Source organism: Mastigoproctus giganteus, chromosome 4 (assembly GCF_048544385.1).
Source record: "Mastigoproctus giganteus isolate SK-2022 chromosome 4, ASM4854438v1, whole genome shotgun sequence".
Lineage (NCBI taxonomy): Eukaryota > Metazoa > Arthropoda > Arachnida > Uropygi > Thelyphonidae > Mastigoproctus > Mastigoproctus giganteus.
Genome location: NC_143578.1, coordinates 153,337,596 through 153,360,980, shown reverse-complemented (window position 1 = coordinate 153,360,980; position 23,385 = coordinate 153,337,596). Strand labels below are relative to the sequence as shown.

The 23,385-nt window shown below is 38.9% G+C and overlaps 1 protein-coding gene across 3 annotated transcripts in view; it reads left to right on the top strand.

Annotated features, from left to right (window-relative positions):
• LOC150087125 (dual specificity calcium/calmodulin-dependent 3',5'-cyclic nucleotide phosphodiesterase 1A-like) overlaps nt 1–23,385 on the top strand; it is a 769,106-nt gene that overhangs the window by 677,670 nt on the left and 68,051 nt on the right. For all 3 annotated transcript variants that reach the window (XM_090371825.1, XM_090371826.1, XM_090371824.1), the window contains exon 13: nt 22,042–22,162. In XM_090371825.1, coding sequence (XP_090227951.1) covers nt 22,042–22,162 — 121 coding nt within the window. The remainder of the gene's footprint in view (nt 1–22,041; nt 22,163–23,385) is intronic.

Genomic DNA, 23,385 nt, shown 5'->3' with positions numbered 1-23,385 from the left:
GAGAATCTTGTAATAACTGAGAGTAAAGTGGAGGAGAAATTGTTGAAGATAAACACAAGAAAGGCACCCGGGGTGGATGGGATCTATCCAGTTATATTAAAGGAGGCAGCAAAGGAAGTAAGCAAACCCTTAGCCATAATTATGAGAGCTTCCTTGGACTCAGGGGAGGCACCCATGGACTGGAGATGTGCAAATGTGACCTCAATTCACAAGGGAGGATCAAAGGCTGACACAAGTAATTATAGACCTGTGAGTTTAACTTCTGTTCCAGGAAAATTAATGGAGGCGCTGGTTAAAGAAGCACTGCAGGATCATTTAGACAAGACTTCAGCTATAGCTCGGACACAGCATGGTTTTGTTAAGGGGAAGTCATGCCTGACCAATTTGATTGGATACTATGATGCAGTCACAAAGGAACTGGATGCAGGGAATAACTTTGATATTATATACTTGGATCTTAGAAAGGCTTTTGATACTATTGCACATGGAAGCCTGCTGCACAAATTGGAGCAGTGTGGCATTGGAGGCAAATTGCTGCTGTGGATAAAGGGGTGGTTGAGGGGGAGAAGACAGAGAGTGCTAATCAATGGACACTGCTCGTCGTGGACTAATGTTATTAGTGGAGTCCCACAGGGCTGGGTCCATTATTGTTTTCTGTATTCATAAATGATATTGATAAGGGTATATCAAGCTTAATGTCCAAGTTTGCAGACGATACAAAGGTAGGCAGGATTGTCAAGGACACTACTGACACTATGCTGCTGCAACAGGATCTGGAAAGGTTGAGCAGATGGGCTGAGAGGTGGCAAATGAAGTTTAACATTGACAAATGTAAAGTACTACACATGGGAAACAGCAACCAACCCCAGAGCAACGTATCAACTCTGTGGTACTACACTGACAGTGGTAGAGAATGAAAGGGACCTGGGGGTGGTTGTGCAGGCAGATATGAAGTTCTCTGAGCAGTGCAGATGGGCTGTAAGAGTAGCTCATGGTGTATTGTCAATGATATATAGGAATTTTTCTAGCAGGGATAAGGAGGTGATTATTCCCTTGTATAAGGCAATGGTCAGGCCACACCTAGAATACTGTATACAGGTCTGGAGGCCTCATTTCAAGAAGGATGTAGAGCTGCTGGAACGAGTACAGAAAAGGGCAACAAGATTAGTGAATGGAACAAAGGGGTGCTCTTACGAAGAAAGGCTTAAGTTTTGCAAATTACAGTGTCTGGAGACTAGGCACCAGCGAGGTGATCTGATAGAGGTGTATAAGGCCTTGAATGGCTTCAGCATGCTCAATGCTGATGGGATTCTTCCTCTAGCTCAGAATAATCACCTGAGAGGGCATAAATTCAAATTGAGGAAAGACAGATGTAGGATAGACGTGCGGAAATTTGCCTTTAGCCAGCGGGTGTTTGGTTGGTGGAACAGACTTCCATCCCTTGTCATGGAAGTTGATAGCCTAAATAAGTTTAAGACTCAGCTGGACAGGTATTTTGAATGAACAGAGGGGTGAAGTGGAAGTGGTTTTTTTTTTTTTTTTTTTTTTGGCTGATGCTGCATAAGCTTGCTTGCTTTCTTGCATCAAATGCCTCTACTAATGCTAATGCTAATTAGTGGAGAAGTTAGAAGACAGAGAGCCATCTACCATCACCCTCAGTGAGCGATCAGAGAGAAAACTGGATAACCAATTACTAAAAACAGTTGGTAAACCATAAGATGGAAGCTTGTTTAGAAGACCTTTATGCCAAACACGATCAAAAGCCTTTGAGATGTCAAGAGCAACTACTTGTGTTTCACCGAACCTTTCCATTGAATTAGTCCATAAATGGGTAACATAAGCCAGAATATCTCCAGTGGATCGACATTGACGGAATCCATACTGGTGATCGTTGATCAGACAGAAGGTTACTAGGTAGTTTAAGAGTTGGCAGTTAATTGATTTCTCTATTACTTTAGAAAGAGTAGAAGTAATTTGCAATGGGATGATAATTGGATGGGAGGGATTTGTCACCCTTTTTAGGAACTGGCTGGATATGAGCAAATTTCCAAGCAGAAGGAAAAACACCTTTGGAATAAGAAAGTGAAAAAAAGGCGACAAAGAATAGGAGTAAGTTCAGGAGCACAGGTTTTGAGAACAAGTGGAGAAATACCATCAGGACCTGGAGCTTTCTTAGCATCAAGATTCATCAAAATCCTTCTGATATCCTTTTGACGGAAGACCACAGTAGGCATTGAATGGAGCGTGTTGGGAATGGTGGGAGGTGTTTTACTAAGATCATTAATACATGAGCTGGAAGAAAAATGGGATGCTAGCAGGTCAGCTTTATCCTTGGCTGAAGTGGCAACAGAACCATCTGATTTGGATAGAGGTGGGAGCAAAGATGGGCAAAATTTGCGGCCAATAGCTTTGGCAAGAGACCAGAATGCTCGGCTAACATTAGGGCAAGAAGCAAGTTTTCTACTCTTAGCCTGTTCAAACTCTAGTTTGGACTGATTAATAACTGCTTTACAACTGTTGCGAGCTTTGGTGTAGGCAGAAAATGAAACTGAAGAATTAGAAACAAGCCAATTACAATATGCAACATTCTTCTCTTGGACAGCCTTAGCACATTTATTGGAAAACCAAGGTTTAGATAAAGGACAAGATTTTAAAGTGGAGTGTGGGATAAGGGATTCCATTCCTGCAAGAATAATTTCACTGACACGATCTGAGCAAACGTTGACATCAGAAGTTTTGAAACAGTAATCCGACCAAGGAAAAGAAGAAAAGAAGTCTCGCAGGTCATCCCATTTTGCATTCTTGTAATGCCAAACAACACGTGGTTGGGAATAGCCATGAGATAAAGGTTCCATTGGAGAAGGGACAATCACCAAGTTGTGATCTGAAGTGCCTAAAGGAGCTCTCACTTCGACCGTGTACTTAGAAGGGTTGTTTGTGAGAAAAAGATCAAGCGTATTGGCTGTATGATTAGGATTGTCCGGTATTCTTGTAGGTAAATGAACAATCTGTGCTAGGTCATTAGTAATTGCAAAAGCCTCAGCATCTCGACCTGCTGGGTCGGTGTGACTAGAAAACGGAAGGCAGCTGGAGTTGTGAACATTAAAATCACCAAGGAAAATTACTTCACTGTTAGGAAAGTTGGACTGGAGAAAGTCAAGTTGCAAAGAGAGGAAGTCAAAGAGCTCCAAGTGATTAGTGGAGTTGGGAGAACGGTAGAGACAACAGATGAATTTGACACAATGAGGTAGAGAGATTTTAAGCCAGAGAAGATCAAAGAGAGGAGATTCCAAATTGCCAAGTCTCTGACAGGGAATATCAGAACGGACATATGCACAAGTACCACCTTTGAGGCGAAAGGAATCATACAGCGAATAATTTGGGCATCTGAGATGAGCAGTAGATGAATTAACCGATAACTGAGATTCTGTCAGAAAAAGTACATGGGGTTTGGCAGACTGCAAGTGGAAATGGACATCATTGAGATTAGAATTGAGACCACGTATATTTGTGAAATGAATTAGGAAGTCCTTGGGAGGTTTAGATCTTTTCGCAGATAAGCTTGCTCTATTAGTTTGACAATTCATGGTGTATTCAATAGTAAGAAAAAGTAGGTGGGACATGCTGTATGAAGTAATGAAATTTTTGGATATCGCATACATGTGGTAAGAATATACCCAGATCCTTGACATAACGTGGCCTCAACAATGCTCCCCACATACACACTACTCGGACTCCCTCCAGTCACTATCTGGCAGAGTAGAGGTAGCAAGATTATACACTAGCTGATTCGGAAGCTTCCTAGAGAGTTACCAATAGGTTCAGTCCGGTGTACTAACTAGCGGCCGGCCTGCGAACACCGTTTTAGAGCTGTACCCTCGAAATGTAAGGAATATTTAACTTCCCCTTAACAAAACCATGCTGTGTCCGAGCTATAAGACTTCAGTTATAGCTCGGACACAGCATGGTTTTGTTAAGGGGAAATCTTGCCTGACCAATTTGATTGGATACTATGATGCAGTCACAAAAGAACTGGATGCAGGGAATAGCTTTGATATTATATACTTGGATCTTAGAAAGGCTTTTGATACTGTTGCATATGGAAGACTGCTACACAAATTGGAGCAGTGTGACATTGGAGGCAAATTACTGCTATGGATAAAGGGGTGGTTGAGGGGGAGAAGACAGAGAGTGGTAATCAATGGACACTGCTCATCGTGGACTAATGTTATTAGTGGAGTCCCTCAGGGCTGGGTCCATTGTTGTTTCTGTATTTATAAATGATATTGATGATGGTATATCAAGCTTAATGTCCAAGTTTGCAGACGATACAAAGGTTGGCAGGGTTGTCAAGGACACTACTGACACTATGCTGCTGCAACAGGATCTGGAAAGGTTGAGCAGATGGGCTGAGAGGTGGCAAATGAAGTTTAACATTGACAAATGTAAAGTACTACACATGGGAAACAGCAACCCCAGAGCAACGTATCAACTCTGTGGTACTACACTGACAGTGGTAGAGAATGAAAGGGACTTGGGGGTGGTTGTGCAGGCAGATATGAAGTTCTCTGAGCAGTGCAGATGGGCTGCAAGAGTAGCTCATGGAGTATTGTCAATGATATACAGGAATTTTTCCAGCAGGGATAAGGAGGTGATTATTCCCTTGTATAAGGCAATGGTCAGGCCACACCTAGAGTACTGTATACAGGTCTGGAGGCCTCATTTCAAGAAGGATGTAGAGCTGCTGGAACGAGTACAGAGAAGGGCAACAAGATTAGTGAATGGAACAAAGGGGTGCTCTTACGAAGAAAGGCTTAAGTTTTGCAAATTACAGTGTCTGGAGACTAGGCACCAGACAGGCTACCTTTGTAAGAGGTGTATAAAGCCTTGAATGGTTTGAGCATGCTCAATGCTGATGGTATTCTTCCTCTAGCTCAGAATAATCACCTGAGAGGGCATAAATTCAAATTGAGGAAAGACAGATGTAGGATAGACGTGCGGAAATTTGCCTTTAGCCAGCGGGTGGTTGGTTGGTGGAACAGACTTCCATCCCTTGTAGTGGAGGTTGATAGCCTAAATAAGTTTAAGGCTCAGCTGAACATGTATTTTGAACGAACAGAGGGGTGAAGTGGAAGTGGGTTTTTTTTTTTTTTTTGGCTGATGCTGCATAAGCTTGCTTTCTTGCATCAAATGCCTCTACTAATGCTAATGCTAATATTGTATCTTTGCTGCCTCCTTTAATATAACTGGATAGATCCCATGCACCCCAGGTGCCTCTGTTATGTTTAACTTCACAATTTCTCCTCTTCTTTTCTGTCAGTTATTACAAAATCATTTATCTCTCTGTTACGGTTTGATAAGCTTTTAACCTTCGGTTCCCTACAGAATTCCTCATGTGTGAATGTAGGTGCAAAATACTTGTTCAGTCATTAGCTACTTGAGCAGGAGCATCAACAGTTGAACCATTGATATTAAGTGGACCAATCTGATTCATTCCTTTCCTTCTAGTGTTTACAATAAGTAAAGAAGCCTTTGCTGTTTTTCTTTTCATCCTTTGCTAAAGATTTCTCGTAATTTGCCTTTACTTGCCTAACCTCCTTTGTGACTTGATTATGGATAGCTTATATCTACCATAGGCTTCTGTGTCACATGATAATTTATATGCATCCCATGCATTTTTCTTCTCTGCTACAAGTTCCATTAGTTCATCTGACATCCATTCAGGCCTAAACATTGAACCATATATCAAAGTTGGAATGAAAAGCTTAGTAACTTCCAAGATTACTTCCTTAAATGCTTCCCATTTAGAATTTTCTCTTGGTGACATCATCAGTTGGTCCCACTGTATAGAATTTAAAAACTGTCGAGGACCACTGTAGTCACATTTACAAAAGCAAAAACCCTTCCCTTTACCACTGATGGTAGTTACATCTTTAAATATCTCCTGCATCAGTACACTGTGATGACCTCCAGTAGTTCTTTTATCTGCAGATTCTTAATGTGTGAATAATCACTACTGATAATCAGATCAAGAGTATTACTCTCTGCGTGCCTCTCGAACATGCTACTGTAGAAGATAAACATACAATAAATCCGCAAAAAGTTTTGCAAGTGTGCGAGTGAACAACTCACAAGTCCCAGTTCCAGAAATCAATCACCCGTTGGCTAAAGAGAAATTTCCACACATCTATTCTACAACTGTCTTTCCACTATTTGAATTTTCCCCTTAGGCAATTAATCTGGCCAAGAGGAAAAATCCCATCAGCACTGAGCTTGCGCAAACCATTCAAGGCTTTATACACCTCTATCAGATCACCTTGCCGGTGCCTAGTCTCCAGACAATGTAATTTGCAAAACTTAAGCCTTTCTTTGTAAGAGCAACCCTTTGTTTCATTCACTAATCTTGTTGCCCTTCTCAGTACTCATTCCAACAGCTCTACATCCTTCCTAAAATGATGCCCCCAGACGTGTATACAGTACTCAAGGTGTGGCCTAACCATTGCTTTATACAAGAGGATACTCACTTCCTTATCCCTGCTATAAAAATTCTTGTATATCATTGACAAGACACCATGAGCTACTCTTGCAGACCATCTTCACTGCTCAAAAAACTTCATATCTGACTGCACAATTACACCCAGTTGTTTTCATTCTCTACCACACAGTTAATATGTTACTCTGGGTTACTGCTACCCATATAGCACCTCTGTAGCCCAGTGGGCAGGAGCAGCAGTGTGTATCACAGTGCGTAGCACGCGCTTCTTGATTAGACCGGGGTTTGAACTCATAACCACCAAATACAGAGGATGTGGAAAGGTCAGTGAATGACCATCGCATATTCCCGGAGCAATATGGCCTTAGTTGCTAATGCTCCTAAAAACCAAATAACAAACAAACAGCTACCCATATGCAGTACTTTACATTTGTCAATGTTAAACTTCAGTTGCCACCTCTCTGCCCATCTGCTCAGTATTTCTAGATCATGTTGCAGTAGCGTACTGTCATTAACAACCCTGCCAACCTTCATATCATCCACAAGCTTAGACCTTAAGCTTGACATACCTTCATCAATATCATTAATACAGAAAACAACAATGGAGACCCAACACAGAACCCTGGAGAAGTCCACTAATAACATTAGTCCATGAAGATCAATGTCCAATTAATTACCACTCTGTCTTCTCCCACTCAACCATCGCTTTACCCATAGCAGCAATTTGCCCCCAGTTCCACATTGCTCCAATTTGTACAGCAGTCTTCCATGTGCAACAGTATTAAAAGCCTTTCTAAGTTCCAAATATATGGTATCAAGATTATTCTTTGCATCCAGTTTCGTTGTGACCACATCATAGTATCCAATCAAATTGGTCACACAAGACTTCCCCTTAACGAACCCATGCTGTGTCTGAACTATAACTGAAATCTTGTCTATATGATTCTGCAGTGCTTCATTGACCAGTGCCTCCATTAATTTCCCCGGATCAGAAGTTAAACTAACAGGTCTATAATTACTTGTGTCCCCCTTTGATCCTCCCAATGTCCCCCCTTTGATCCTCCAGTCCATGGGTATCTCCAGTAGTGTAGCTATCATGTAGGCAGGCAAGGCAATTGCCTCTGGGCCCGGGCCCTTTACGAGCCCAACGTCTTTGGCTGTCTCCCCTTTTTGAAATTTTCATTAATTAAGTAGGGGCCCGAACATGTTCTTTGCTTCCGGGCCCGAAAAAGAGTAGCTATGCTACTGGATACCTCCCGAGTCAAAGGAAGCTCTCATAGTTATGCCTAAGGGTTTGCTTACTTCCTTTGCTGCCTCATTTAATATAAGTGGATAGATTCCATCCACCTCAGGTGCCTTTCTTATGTTTATCTTCAATAGTTTCTGCTCCACTTTGCTCTCAGTTATTACAAAATCATTTAACTCACTGCCAAAATTTAATACACCTCTGGGATCTCCCTCATGTGTAAATATAGATGCAAAATACTCATTCAGTTTTCTAGCTACCTGAGCAGGATCATCAACAGTTGAATAATCGATATCAAGTGGACCAATCTGATTCATCCCCTTCCTTTTAGTGTTTACATAAGTAAAGAACTCTTTGCTGTTTTTCTTTGCATCCTTTTCCAAAGATTTTCCGTAATCTGCCTTTGCCTGTCTCACCTCCTTTGTGACTTGACTACAGACCAGCTTATATTTATCATAGGCTTCTGTGTCACATGTTAATTTGTATGTATCCCATGCATTTCTCTGTCACAGAGATGAAAGCAAAAACCCTTCCCAATTACCCCTGATGGTAATTACCTCTTTGAGTAAATCCCAAATCAGCACACTGTGATCACTGCCACCTTGTGGTACGTTTATCAGATTCTTAATGCATGAAGAATTACTACTGATAGTCAGGTCATGCTGCTGTAGAAAACAACCTTCCAATAAATCCACAAAAGCCTTGCTAGCGTGTGAGTGTTTTAATTTCCTAGATATTAACTGTAACTTGCTAGCAAGTTCCAGTCAATATCTGGGAAATTAAAATCCCCCATTATTAGACAATCTGATTTACTGGCCCACTCCATTTCTCTGTACAATTTTTCATTATACTCATCCAAATCATTAGGCCTATAACACACTCCTACTCTCAATTTTGCTTTGTCAGTTTTTTATGTCACACCAAACTGACTCAACACTGCACTGTCGAACCATATCAACTGGCTGCACTACCTTAGATTTTATGTATTTCTTAACTAATAGCATAACCGTTCCTCCCTTCCTATCTTTTCTGTACACATTCTACTCTGCAAATTCCAATTCTGCATTCCTTATATATCTATGTGACACCATGTCTCTGATATCCCAACAATATCTGCTTTTGATGTTTTGGCCAACAGCTGAAATTCATCAAATTTATTTACCAAACTCTTAGCATTGGTGTACACACAATATACATGTACCTGTTCTTATTCTTAGCTACCCTAACACAGCCCATGTATTTACTTGTTCCGTGATGACTCCCAGCAGTCTCTGAAATCTCTCGCACCTTGTTTTCCAGGCTGCTGCTCATTCCAACAGAAGTAGTGCAAGAATCACTTGCACTTCTGCCAGCAGATACTCTTAATCTATTAGTCTGTGTATCCCCTCCCAAGCTAGCAGTTTTCCAACCTATCTAATACTGTCTCAATAGCATCAGCAAATATTCTTGCACCCTTTGTATTTAAGTGTATCCCATCCCTGTAGAGGCAGTCTGTCCTGTTAACAAGTACAAACCAGGCTGAAAAAAATTCTAACCATGAGCCTTGTACCATCTCCCCAGGGCCAAATTGATTGACAAGGCTCTCATCATATACTCCCTCCTATCATGTCTGGGTAGAAATGCAGACATTTTCAAATTCAACCCTAACTCACAGCTTTTTTGCAACATTGACCTGTACTTGTTATGTGATGTGTATGTAATACACATCACTTAATATCATTAGTGGCAATGTGTAAAACAATATCACCTTTTGTGCCCTTAAAAGATGATATCTGCCCTACAACATCAACTTTTGGCAGACACTGGTCCTGTTCCACCTATCCTTTTGCACAGTATACATTTCCCCATTTCCCTGATGATAGATCACTGACAATAACTAGTTCCTGTGACACCAGCGCATTCTGCCTTGGGATTGCCGCTGTGTTGACTGATGTTCAAGTGCAAGCTCTGGCATTGATGTGGGCAGCTGAGAGCTTGCTGGATCCCCCATTTTCATTCCTTTGAGGGCATCTACCCTGTTCTTCAAGCTCTCATAAAGGCCCATAACAATACTGATTCGGCACATGATTTCCTGACACTCCTTACATCGAGCACCCACCCTTGGCAATATCATGTCCTATTCCAGATATCTCTACAATGCCGACCGGGCTAGCCAGGTGAGTAAAGTGCCTGCCTGGCAACCCAAAGGTCACGGGTTCGAATCCCACCTCGGGCTTGGATCAAAGTACTGCAAAAACCTTGGGAGGTGCATTATGGCCACAGAAGCCGATGCACCAATAACTACCAAACAAAAAAAAATAAAATAAAATATCTCTACAAACATCAAACAAGCAGTACATTTCAAAAGGATTGATTCAGAGGACAACCACTACCCCTCATTCTCCCACTACCTTTAGCCTTTTGCTTTGCTGCTTTTGTCTGAGGAATGATTTCGATTCAATTTCAATATATTTAAAAATATAACACAACTTATATCCCAATGTGGTTATAACAGTATATATATTTTTTTTTTTTTCAATATCGAGTTTTATCTCCTACCAAGTTAGGTTATATGAATTTCGTATCTCCTATCAAGTTAAGTTATAACGTTATGTTTATAAAATCTAAGTCGTTATATCTATTAAGTTAAAAAATTACTTTGTGCATTTTTCAAAACTGAATTTAATTGTTATTAATGTTTATATTTACAGTTATTTTTTTTCATTTAATAATTAAATATCAATATTGAACAATTATTACATACACTAATAGTATTTTTATTAATGACTACAATAATACTCTTAAATACTGATACTGTTAAATATTGAGAAAATTATCTAAAACATAAGAAAGCAACACAGAAAAATCAAATATTACTAAAAAGAGATATTTTCAAAAGATACTGTGAAACTATGGCAGGTGTGTGTTTGTTTGTGTGCAGGGCAGAGGAAGAGAAAGGTTGACATAGTTCTTCATAACTCTGTAGTTATTTAAAACTTCAGTTTCCCTTGAGGAAATGAACTGTTTGTTACATGGCAGATGCTTAATTCCTGAAAACATTTCTTGGGGAAACTCTCAATATTCTTCTGTTTATCACATGAATATTGACGCTAGGGTACTCTAATTGTCCTAAAGCATATTTTGGCGTCACTTTTATTACAAATAGGAAAAACAGCATCTTCCTTCTTTCATTTCATATTTTCAGCTATGAATCTCAAGTAGTGTTGTATATTTGTGTTGAAACTTAAGGAAATCATAATATTATAGTAACTTCCAGTATTTATATAATCATTTTGACTGCTCACCCTGTTTTCCAGACCATTGTTTTCCCTTACAAACTCCTGGTGGGTCAGCAAGAGTTTGCAAGGAAAACAAACATTTAACACAGAAGGAAAAAAAAAAAAGGTTTTGAAAGATAAGTATCTTCACACACATGGTGATAATGATATAGGACTGTAGTAATGAGGTGACATACAAAAATTGCCATTAGCATTAGCATTAGCATTAGTAGAGGCATATGATGCAAGAAAGCAAGCTTATTCAGCATCAGCCAAAAAAAAAGAAAAAAAAAAAAAAAAAAAACAACCACTACTCCCATTTCACCCCTCAATTCGTTCGAAATACCTGTCTAGCTGAGCCTTAAATTTGTTTAGGCTATCAACTTCAACAACAAGCGATGGAAGTCTATTCCACAAACCAACTGCCCGCTGGCTAAAGGCGAATTTCCGCACATCTATCCGACATCCGTCCTTCCTCAATTTGAATTTATGCCCTCTCAGGTGATTATTCTGAGCAAGAGGAAGAATTCCATCGGCATTGAGCATGCTCAAGCCATTCAAAGCCTTGTACACCTCTATCAGATCACCTCGGCGATGCCTAGTCTCCAGGCTCTGTAATTTGCAAAACTTAAGCCTTTCTTCGTAAGAGCAACCCTTTGTTCCATTCACTAATCTTGTTGCCCTTCTCTGTACTCGTTCCAGCAGCTCTACATCCTTCTTGAAATGAGGCCTCCAGACCTGTATACAGTACTCAAGGTGTGGCCTGACCAATGCCTTATACAAGGGAATAATCACATCCCTGTCCCTGCTAGAAAAATTCCTGTATATCATTGACAAGACACCATGAGCTACTCTTGCAGCTCGTCTGCACTGCTCAGAGAACTTCATATCTGCCTGCACAATTACCCCCAGGTCCTTTTCATTCTCTACCACTGTCAGCGTAGTACCACAGAGTTGATACGTTGATCTGGGGTTACTGTTTCCCATATGTAATACTTTACATTTGTCAATGTTAAACTTCATTTGCCACCTCTCAGCCCATCTGCTCAACCTTTCCAGATCCTGTTGCAGCAGCATAGTATCAGTAGTGTCCTTAACAACCCTGCCAACCTTTGTATCGTCTGCAAACTTGGACATTAAGCCTGATACACCATCATCAATATCATTTATAAATACAGAAAACAACAATGGACCCAACACTGAACCCTGAGGAACTCCACTAATAACATTAGTCCACGTTGAGCAGTGTCCATTGATTACCACTCTCTGTCTTCTGCCACTCAACCATCCCTTTATCCATAGCAGCAATTTGCCTCGAATGCCACACTTCTCCAATTTGTGCAGCAGTCTTCCATGCGCAACAGTATCAAAAGCCTTTCTAAGATCCAAGTATATAATATCAAAGTTATTCCCTGCATCCAGTTCTTTTGTGACTGCATCATAGTATCCAATCAAGTTGGTCAGGCAAGACTTCCCCTTAACAAAACCATGCTGTGTCTGAGCTATAACTGAATTCTTGTCCCGATGATCCTGCAGTGCTTCTTTAACCAGTGCCTCCATTAATTTTCCTGGAACCGAAGTTAAACTAACAGGTCTATAATTACTTGTGTCAGCCTTTGATCCTCCTTTGTGAATTGGGGTTACATTTGCACATCTCCAGTCCATGGGTACCTCCCCTGAGTCCAAAGAAGCTCTCATAATTATGGCTAGGGGTTTGCTTACTTCCTTTGCTGCCTCCTTTAATATAACTGGATAGATCCCATCCACCCCGGGTGCCTTTTTTATGTTTATCCTCAACAATTTCTCCTCCACTTTCCTCTCAGTTATTAGAAAATCATCTAGCTCACTGCCAATGTTTACTTCACCTACGACATTCCCCTTCCTGAATAACTCCTCATGTGTGAATGTAGATGCAAAATACTCGTTTAGATTGTTAGCCACCTGAGCTGGATCCTCAACTGTTGAACCATCAACATCCAGTGGACCAATCTGATTCATCCCTTTCCTTCTTGAGTTTAAATAGGTAAAGAACTCTTTTCTGTTTTTCTTTGCATCCTTTGCCAAGGATTTCTCATAATCTGCCTTTGCCTGCCTAATCTCCTTTGTGACTTGGTTACAGACCAACTTATATCTATCATAGGCTTCCACGTCACCCATTAATTTGTATGTATCCCATGCATTTTTCTTCTCTGCCATATGTCTCATTAGTTCATCTGACAACCATTTAGGCCTGAACCTTGAACAATATTTCTTGGTTGGTATGTAAAGCCTGGTAGCTTCCAAGATTAGTTCCTTGAATGCTTCCCATTTTGAATTTGCTGTTGGTAACATCATCAGTTGGTCCCACTGTATAGAATTTAAATACTGTCTCAGACCAGCATAGTCTCCTTTACGAAAGCAAAAACCCTTCCCTTTACCTCTGATGGTAGTTACCTCCTTGAGTAAATCCCACTTCAGCACACTGTGATCACTGCCACCCAGTGGTTCATTTATCTGCAGATTCCTAATGCATGAAGAATCACTACTGATAATCAGATCAAGAGTATTACTCCCTCTAGTTGCCTCCCGAACATGCTGGTGTAGAAAACAGTCATCCAATAAATCCACAAAAGTCTTGCTAGTGTGTGAGTGACCAACCCACAAATTCCAGTCAATATCTGGGAAATTAAAATCCCCCATTATAAGACTCTCTGATTTACTGGCCCACTCTATTTCCCTGTACAGTATCTTATTATACTCATCAGAGTCATTAGGCCTATAGCACACTCCTACTCTCAATTTTGATTTACCTATGCTTATGTCACACCAAACTGACTCAACACTGCACTGTCCAGCGATGTCAACTGGCTTCACTTCCTTGGATTTTATGTGTTTTTTAACTAATAGCATAACCCCTCCTCCCTTCCTATCCTGTCTATCCTTTCTGTAGACGTTGTACTCCCCAAATTCCAGTTCTGCATTCCTTATATCTGTGTGACACCACGTCTCTGATATCCCAACAATATCTGCCTTTGATGTTTTGAGTAATACCTCAAATTCATCAAATTTATTTACTAAACTCCTAGCATTAGTGTACACGCAAGTATACATGCACCTGTTTCTATTCTTAGCTACCCTAACACAACCCATGTGTTTACTTGTACCGCAATGACTTCCAGCAGTCTCTGAAATATCCTGCATCTTGTTTTTCAGGCTTCTGCTCATTCCAATAGAAGCAGTGCAAGAATCTCTTTCACCTCTGCCCGTGGCTACTGTTAATCCATTAGTCTTTGTCTCCCCCCAAGCTAGCAGTTTTCCGACCCACCTAACACTGCCTCGATAGCATCAGCAAATATTCTTGCACCCTTTCTATTTAAGTGTATCCCATCCCTGTAGAAGCAATCTCTCCTGTTAACAAGTACAGTCCAGGCTGAAAAAAATTCTACCCCTTCAGCCTTGCACAATCTTTCCAGGGCCGAATTGATCGACAAGGCTCTCATCATATACCATATGCTCTCATCATATGCCATAGTTGCCAACTGCATTAAAGATCAGTTTCCCAAAACAATTTCCAAAATTTTTATATCTTTTGCAGCACAAAACAAAATATATGCACATTTTCTTCATTTAATTCAAACAGTCCTTCATGCTCCATGGGAAAAGTTCCACAAGAAGACTATTTCAGATACAGTGTTAAATCAGAACAGGTCTCCAGGCTTAATTAATTACACTGCACATTTTACACACCAGTTTCAGTTTTTTTGATAATAATGTGTGATTCCAGGAAAATAGCATAACTGCATACCTGGGTCCTGAAGACCTAGAAACTTTTTTTTTTATCAGTATTGATTCAGGGGGTCCTGAGTCATCACAGTAGTAAGTGATACCTATCAATTACAACAGAATGTAATTGAGTAATCTTGGCAATGTTATTTATTTTCTATAAGTCTTCATCATTTGGTAAGTTTGTAAAGTGAGCAATAGTGAATGGGAAATCATTGTGGATTAACTTCTTCAGCAGCAGCAGTTGTTTCATGATGCATATTAAAGACACATTCTCTAAATCCATACTGTTGGCAGTACCTTTCATCTTGTCAAAATTTGTTGCACAGTAAACTGCAGCAGAGATCCATGTCTCCTATTTAATAAGAACAGGTTGAGGAGGCAATGCAAGTTTCTTGAACACCATGATCAAGCTTTCAAAATAGTCTTGCTATTGGACATCTTGCAATAAATCTGCATGTAGTTTATTTCCATATGTTGGAAATAAACTATATGCTTCCTCTGCAACTAATCATGTGAAGTAATTAAGGTAAAGGAATTTTAAGTTTCTGTTGCTTTCTTCATGTAAGGAACTGCATTGATCAGGAATGTTAAAATGTTTTTCATGCTTAATTCATCCAAGCAAAGCACAGAAAGGACTTTTTAAAACAAGTGAGCAACAACTGTGCTGAGCCATTTGCTTTTTCAAGTATTTAAAACGTATTTAAGATAATGACATGGCTCTGGTGATTATGTCACTGGAGCCATGTCATTATCTTGTCCATAGCGTTGGTTGTTTCATCAGTGGAAATCCAAATATTTTTTCTAAAAGTTTTTCTAAATATTTTTTTCTAAATATTTTTTCTAACGACTTCATCCCAACTTACTTGCAAAACTTGAGTGCAACAAGTGTTCAGATAATATTTTACTTATATATACTTACTTTATATATTTTTCCAAAAATCCTTCAGAAAGGCGTTTTCTAATTTCCACACAGGAATCACACACCAACAGCAACCAAAAATTTGGCAAAAATTAAATGAAAACTGAGCCTGCTTACTTCAAACTGCAAAATACCTGACAAGTGGGCATGTCTTCTTGTTACCTGTCTTCCAGTGCAACTTCTTCCACAATCTTACTGTCTGAAATCTTGCAGTATTTCACAGGGTATGTTCTTGTCTTCCTCCAAATCTGATAAATTCCTGGGAGTGGTATTTTACTGCTGCCAGTTATACAAGGTGCACATTCCAAACCAGCAATCTAAAGGTCTTTATAACTTTTGGAGCCTAAAATAGGATGTATGTAATGCATAATAAGGGCCTAATTGTGAAACACATACACTACTTTTGCTCATAACTCCAATATGCAATCATAGTAGTCAACAGCACTCCAGAGTTCTCTAAAGAAAATCTGGGACTTAAGACTAGTCCTACTGACTCATGTACTGAGAATGCACAAAAATAACATATACAAAATAATGATCCTTTTCAATTTATGCTAGGGATGGCCAAACTTAATAATCCTAAGAGCCATATATGGCTCTTAGGATTATTAAGATAGCCTTTGAAGGATTTGAGTCACACAAGGTAATCTTCGATATTTTGAAGTGACTTAAGAGCCACAAGGTTTTGAAGCAGATACATGAATTTTATTTAAAAAAATTTACTCTTCAGACTGTAATCATGATTAATAGTTTCATTTAACATTTACAAACCTTTTCCTGATGGTTCATCCCACAGCAGCAGTTCTGCTTACCAAAAGTAGCCCACTTGGCACTTACATCCTTTTATCTGGATTTCAAGCCCAGGAAGCTAGACTTCTCATATTATGAAAATATTATTTTAGTAGAATTTTATGAAATAATATTATTAAAATATTATTTTATTAAAAAGTAGCATATTATGAAAATACTGCCATATTATAACCCACCATAAAAGAAGGGAGAAGTTAAATTTTTATGGTTATTTTCATATATAGTTCTCGTTAAACTATTGGGATCTATTTAATCCATCAGCAGTCACAAGAAAATATGAAATTATTCTGTGTGTATATGAAAATTGGAAAAATCAGCAAAATATAATTCAAAATTGTTCATTTTTTTGATTCTGCCTATACATTCAATCTTTTCTGAACACAACTGTGAAAAATCCATGTTCTATATTAAAAGCATATTTTTAAATTAATTTTTGAAAATTAAAACTCCCTTTGGACATGTCAACAAGCAAATGCAAATTTGAAAACTAAGCTTCAACATACACTTTGAATAGACCAGAGTATGTCAGTAACAAGAGCACTCACTGCATGAAATGTGAAGTGTGCGCAATAAACAGCTTGATTCTAGACAATGCAACTATGTCACAAAACCAGAGAGCATTACTGATTGGAGGAAATCACATGGTAATAAAGCAAACTTATTATCAATAACTCATCATGACATATGCCAATCAGCATGTGCATATAATTAGGTTTAACATGAATTTTTCTTAAATTTGCAATAATTAACAAACATTTCTGGAATTTTCTACAGAGAATTTCTGATTAATTAGGAATTAGCTATTAGGAATTTCAGCTGTGGACTGAGTAAATGAACCACAAATTGCTGAAATATTTTTGAGATCAAATTGACCTTGCATAAATAACACAGGGTTAAAAAGTAGGGGAATGGATGTCCTGGGGAAGAAAACATGCCTTTTCCAGTAGCGAAACATCCCATAAATAAAGGCATTATAATTGTTTATGGGAATTTTTGGTATTTTCCTAAGGCAAGATACAGTCATCTACATTAGTTCTGCATAAATTTCTTGAAAAAATACTGATGCTGATTGGTATTGAAATCATTAAATATTTGGTTGCTACTTGTGTTTTTTTTTTTATTTTTTTTTTATTTGTTAAAGTGTTATTTAGAGGTATATATTTTCCAGTCTACATTTCTCTGGGAGATACAGTTCAAGTTCCAAAGAGCTGCACAGTTTGGTCACGTCTGGTCTATTCACTGCACATCACCATAACATGGAATGTGGTGGAGTAATAGATTCCAACAAGGAACTGTTGTTGTTTAAATTTAATGGTGCTTCAGCTATGACAGCTATAGTGTGCCATTCTAAGAAGAAACTTTTGGACCTCACCAGTGGTACTCTCCAACCATACAAAGAAGTGGACATAAATTTAAATTAGGAAAGGGATGGTTGTAGGTTAGAAGTCTGGAAATTTTTTTTTGAGCCTGAGGATAATTGATTGTTAAAATAAATTTCCACCTTGTGTTAGTGAAGTGGGTAGTATGAATAAATTTAAAGGATTGGAAAAATTATTTATTGGAGGTGTGGGTATATTTTTTTTTTCTTTTGTTTTAATGGCTGATGCTATATAAGTTTGCTTCATTGCATCATTTTCTCACTACTAATACTAACTTTGAGAGAAAATATTTTGGCAGCTAATCATTTCATACCAAATTTTGCTGCTTCTTAGGATGGAATTACCAGCGGAATTACTTAAAAAGTACAGGTCACTGTTGAAAAAAAGCCCTGAATTAGGGTTGAATTTGACAGTGTCTGCAATTCTGCCCAGACACGATAGGAGGGAGTATATGATGAGAGCCCTGTCGATCAATTCGGCCCTCGAAAGATTGTGCAAGGCTCAAGGGGTAGAAATTTTTTCAGCTTGGTGTGTACTTGTTAACAGGAGAGACTGCTTCTACAGGGATGGGATACACTTAAATAGAAAGGGTGCAAGAAGGTTTGCTGATGCTATCGAGGCAGTGTTAGGTGGATCGGAAAACTGCTAGATTGGGGGGATACAAGGACTAATAGATTAACAGTAGCCACTGGCAGAGGTAAAAGTGATTCTTGCACTGCTTCTGTTGGAATGAGTAGCAGCCTGAAAAATAAGATGCAGGATATTTCAGAGACTGCTGGGAGTCATCGGGGTACAAGTAAACACATGGGTTGTGTTAGGGTAGCTAAGAAAAAGAACAGGTGCATGTATACTTGTGTGTACACCAATGCTAGGAGTTTGGTTAATAAATTTGATGAATTTGAGATATTGCTCAAAGCACCAAAGGCGGATATTGTTGGGATATCAGAGACGTGGTGTCACACAGATATCAGTAATGAAGAACTGGAATTTGGGGAGTACAACGTCTACAGAAAGGATAGACAGGATAGGAAGGGAGGAGGGGTTATGCTGTTAGTCAAGAAACACATAAAATCCAAGGAAGTGAAGCCAGTCGACATCGCTGGACAGTGCAGTGTCGAGCCAGTTTGGTGTGAAATAAGCATTGGGAGATCAAAATTGAGAGTAGGAGTGTGCTATAGGCCTAATGACTCTGATGAGTATAATAAGAAACTGTACAGGGAAATAGAGTGGGCCAGTAAATCAGAGAGTCTTATAATGGGGGATTTTAATTTCCCAGATATTGACTGGAATTTGTGGGTTGGTCACTCACACACTAGCAAGGGTTTTGTGGATTTATTGGATGATTGCTTTCTACAGCAGCATGTTTGGGAGGCAACTAGAGGGAGCAATACTCTTGATTTGATTATCAGTAGTGATTCTTCATGCATTAAGAATCTGCAGATACAGGAATCACTAGGTGGCAGTGATCACAGTGTGCTGAAGTGGGATTTACTCAAGGAGGTAACTACCATCAGGGGTAAAGGGAAGGGTTATTGCTTTCGTAAAGGCGACTACGATGGTCTGAGACAGTATTTAAATTCTATACAGTGGGACCAACTGATGATGTTACCAACAGCAAACTCAAAATGGGAAGCATTCAAAGAACTTATCTTGGACGCTACTAGGCTTTACATACCAACTAAGAAATATTGTTCAGGGTTCAAGCCTAAATGGATGTCAGATGAACTAATGAGACATATGGCAGAGAAGAAAAATGCATGGGATACATATAAATTAACATGTGACACAGAATCCTATGATAGTTATAACTTGATCTGTAACCAAGTTACAAAGGAGGTTAGGCAGGCGAAGGCAGATTATGTGAAATCTTTGGCAAGGGATGCAAAGAAAAACAGCAAGGAGTTCTTTACTTATGTAAACTCTAGAAGGAAGGGAATGAATCAGATTGGTCCACTTGATATTGATGGTTCAACTGTTCATGATCCTGCTTAGGTAGCTAACAAACTAAATCAATATTTTACATCTACATTCACACATGAGGAGTTATTCAGGAAGGGGAATGCCATAGATGAAGTAAACACTGGCAGTGAGCTAGATGATCTTGTAATAATTGAGAGTAAAGTGGAGGAGAAATTGTTGAAGATAAATACAAGAAAGGCACCTGGGGTTGATGGGATCTATCCAGTTATATTAAAGGAGGCAGCAAAGGAAGTAAGCAATCTATTAGCCATAATTATGAGAGCTTCCTTGGACTCAGGGGAGGTACCCACAAACTGGAGATGTGCAAATGTAACCCCAATTCACAAAGGAGGATCAAAGGCTGACACAAGTAATTATAGACCTGTGAGTTTAACTTCTGTTGCAGGAAAATTAATGGAAGCACTGGTTAAAGAAGCACTGCAGGATCATCTTGACAAGAATTCAGTTATAGCTCAGACACATGGTTTTGTTAAGGGAAGGTCTTGCCTCACCAATTTGATTGGATACTATGATGTAGTCACAAAAGAATTGGATGCAGGGAATAACTTTGATATTATATATTTGGATCTTAGAAAGGCTTTTGATACTGTTGCACATGGAAGACTGCTGCACAAATTGGAGCAGTGTGGCATTGGTGGCAAATTGTTGCTATGGATAAAGGGATGGTTGACTGGCAGAAGACAGAGAGTGGTAATTAATAGACACTGCTCATCGTGGACTAATGTTATTAGTGGAGTCCCTCAGAGTTCAGTGTTGGGTCCATTGTTGTTTTCTGTATTTATAAATAATATTGATGATGGTATATCAAGCTTAATGTCCAAGTTTGCAGATGATACAAAGGTTGGCAGGGTTGTTAAGGACGCTACTGACGCTATACTGCTGCAACAGGATCTGGAAAGGTTGAGCAGATGGGCTGAGAGGTGGCAAATGAAGTTTAACATTGACAAATGTAAAGTTACTACATATGGGAAACAGCAACCCCAGAGTAACGTATCAACTCTGTGGTACTGCACTGACAGTGGTAGAGAATGAAAAGGACGTGGGGGTAATTTTGCAGGCAGATATGAAGTTCTCTGAGCAGTGCAGATGGGCTGCAAGAGTAGCTCATGGTGTCTTATCAATGATATACAGGAATTTTTCTAGCAGGGATAGGGAGGTGATTATTCTCTTGTATAAGGCAATGGTCAGGCCGCACCTTGAGTACTGTATACAGGTCTGGAGGCCTCATTTCAAGAAGGATGTAGAGCTGCTGGAATGAGTACAGAGAAGGGCAACAAGGTTAGTGAATGGAACGAAGAGTTGCTCTTACGAAGAAAGGCTAAAATTTTGCAAATTACAGTGTCTGGAGACTAAGCACTGGCGAGGGGATCTGATAGAGGCATACAAACCCTTGAATGGTTTGAGCATGCTCAATGCTGATGAGATACTGCCTCTTGCTCAGAATAATCACCTGAGAGGGCATAAATTCAAATTGAGGAAAGACAGATGTAGGATATATGTGCGGAAATTTGCCTTTAGCCAGCAGGTAGTTGTTTGGTGGAACAGACTTCCATCCCTTGTTGTGGAAGTTGATAGCCTAAATAAATTTAAGGCTCAGCTGGACAGGTATTTCGAACGAACGGAGGGGTGAAGTGGAAGGGGTTGTTTTTTTTTTTTTTTTTTTTTTTTTTGGCTGATGCTGCATAAGCTTGCTTTCTTGCATCATATGCCTCTACTAATGCTAATGCGAATCCAATAATATTTTATAATTTTATATTAAGCTCTTAACTGGTCAGCAGATTTTTTTAATTAAAAATAATTTGTTCAGCCTGATGTTAATAAGTCCTTGTTGATATTATCCCAATTTGTTAGCTTAAAATTGATATTTGTATTGTGTTTAATTTTTGTGATTCATCCTTTACATTTGAATATGCAACTAAATTAGAATTTTTATTTTTGGTTAAGTTTCCAATATTCACTTTTAAATTCATGATGGAGATTGAAATTTCAGGAGTTAGGGAAAAAAAAATTCTAGCTGAACAACTTTTCAAATTATACCATTTTACTGGAGTTGGGTAGGAAGGAAATTGATGAGAAACTTTCATTTTGAACACAAATATTTGAAGACACATTCAGCAGATAAAATTAATAATTTTCATATAAATGTAAAGTGACAGACTTTAGCTAATTATTTTTCCTCTATAAAATTTCAGAGTTGATAAAGCAAAGGCCTTGTCTCTGGTTCTTCACTGTTGTGATATCAGTCATCCTAGTAAAAGATGGTTTCTACATCGAAAGTGGACTTTGCTTCTAATGGAGGAGTTCTTTCTTCAAGTAAGTAATTTATAAGCTGTTAATACTGATTTCTGTTAAGATTTGCAATGATATTTACACCCTTAAAATTCTAAGTTTGTGACCTTGATGGCCATGACAAATTCTGTCATACAGACTTTAAGTTGATAAAATTAGCTTGTTTCAGGCAGAGAGAACAACTAGCTCAGAACTGATACCTTATTGTGTGGCACTGTCATCATCATCTTGTTAATTTTAAAAAGTCAAAACCAACTAGAGGATTATACAAGGTAACTGGTTCATAAATAATTGATATATATATTTATATTTTTTTAATTATAAATAGTCTATAAACAATCACCAAACTACAAATTGTAAGGGGCATTGACATTTGAAGGGGCAATATTACTCAAGTTTCTAGAAGGAGTAAAGCAACACGGGGCATAGCATAATTCTGTAGACAACTATGAGAATTTATTTTAACTGAACAGACAATGACAACACAATTGCCTCAGTTACCTGAGTTCTTTTTTTTTTTTTTTTTTTTTTTTAGAAGTATTCATTGCAACTTCTGATAACATGGCAGATATCAAAGTCATATCAACTAATGCCAAATTCTGCTTAGTTGCAGTTCTATATAATAAAACTTGTGCAAGTCTTGCTAGGACAGGTGTGAAAACTTCCTTTTGTGAATCTGCAAATGCAGTAGTCATATGGACAAAATCTGGATGATTTAGTATTTAGTTGTCAGAAAATGAGACTGCAGTGACCAACCCATCATCCCAAATTCATTTAGGTACCACTGCAGCATTATTATTTATTTTATTATTATTATTGTCTTTGGTGGCCCCTAGACATTTGTCCAAATCCACCTAATATACTTCATTTTATTATCCTTATACAGGATACCTAGCCACCAGAGAGCAGTCATCACCTAGGATAACTGCTACCTGATGCTTGTCCTTATGAATGTGGAGAAGACAACTTCAAAAGGTGAACTGTACTGTCTGTGCTGACTGCACAAAATTCCCGCACCCTCTGGTGGAAGTGCTAGACCAGAGGGCGCCACCAATCCCACCCCCAAGCCTGAGAGAAAAAAGAAAAAAAAAAAAAACCTCTACCCCCCACCCAAATCTCACCATGGCAATTTCTCCCGGACTATGTTAATTTCCACAGTGCCAACAAACAAACAAAAAAAAAAAAAAAAACCCTCTACTCCCCACCTAAATCTCACCCTGGCAATTTATCCCACACTATGTTAACTT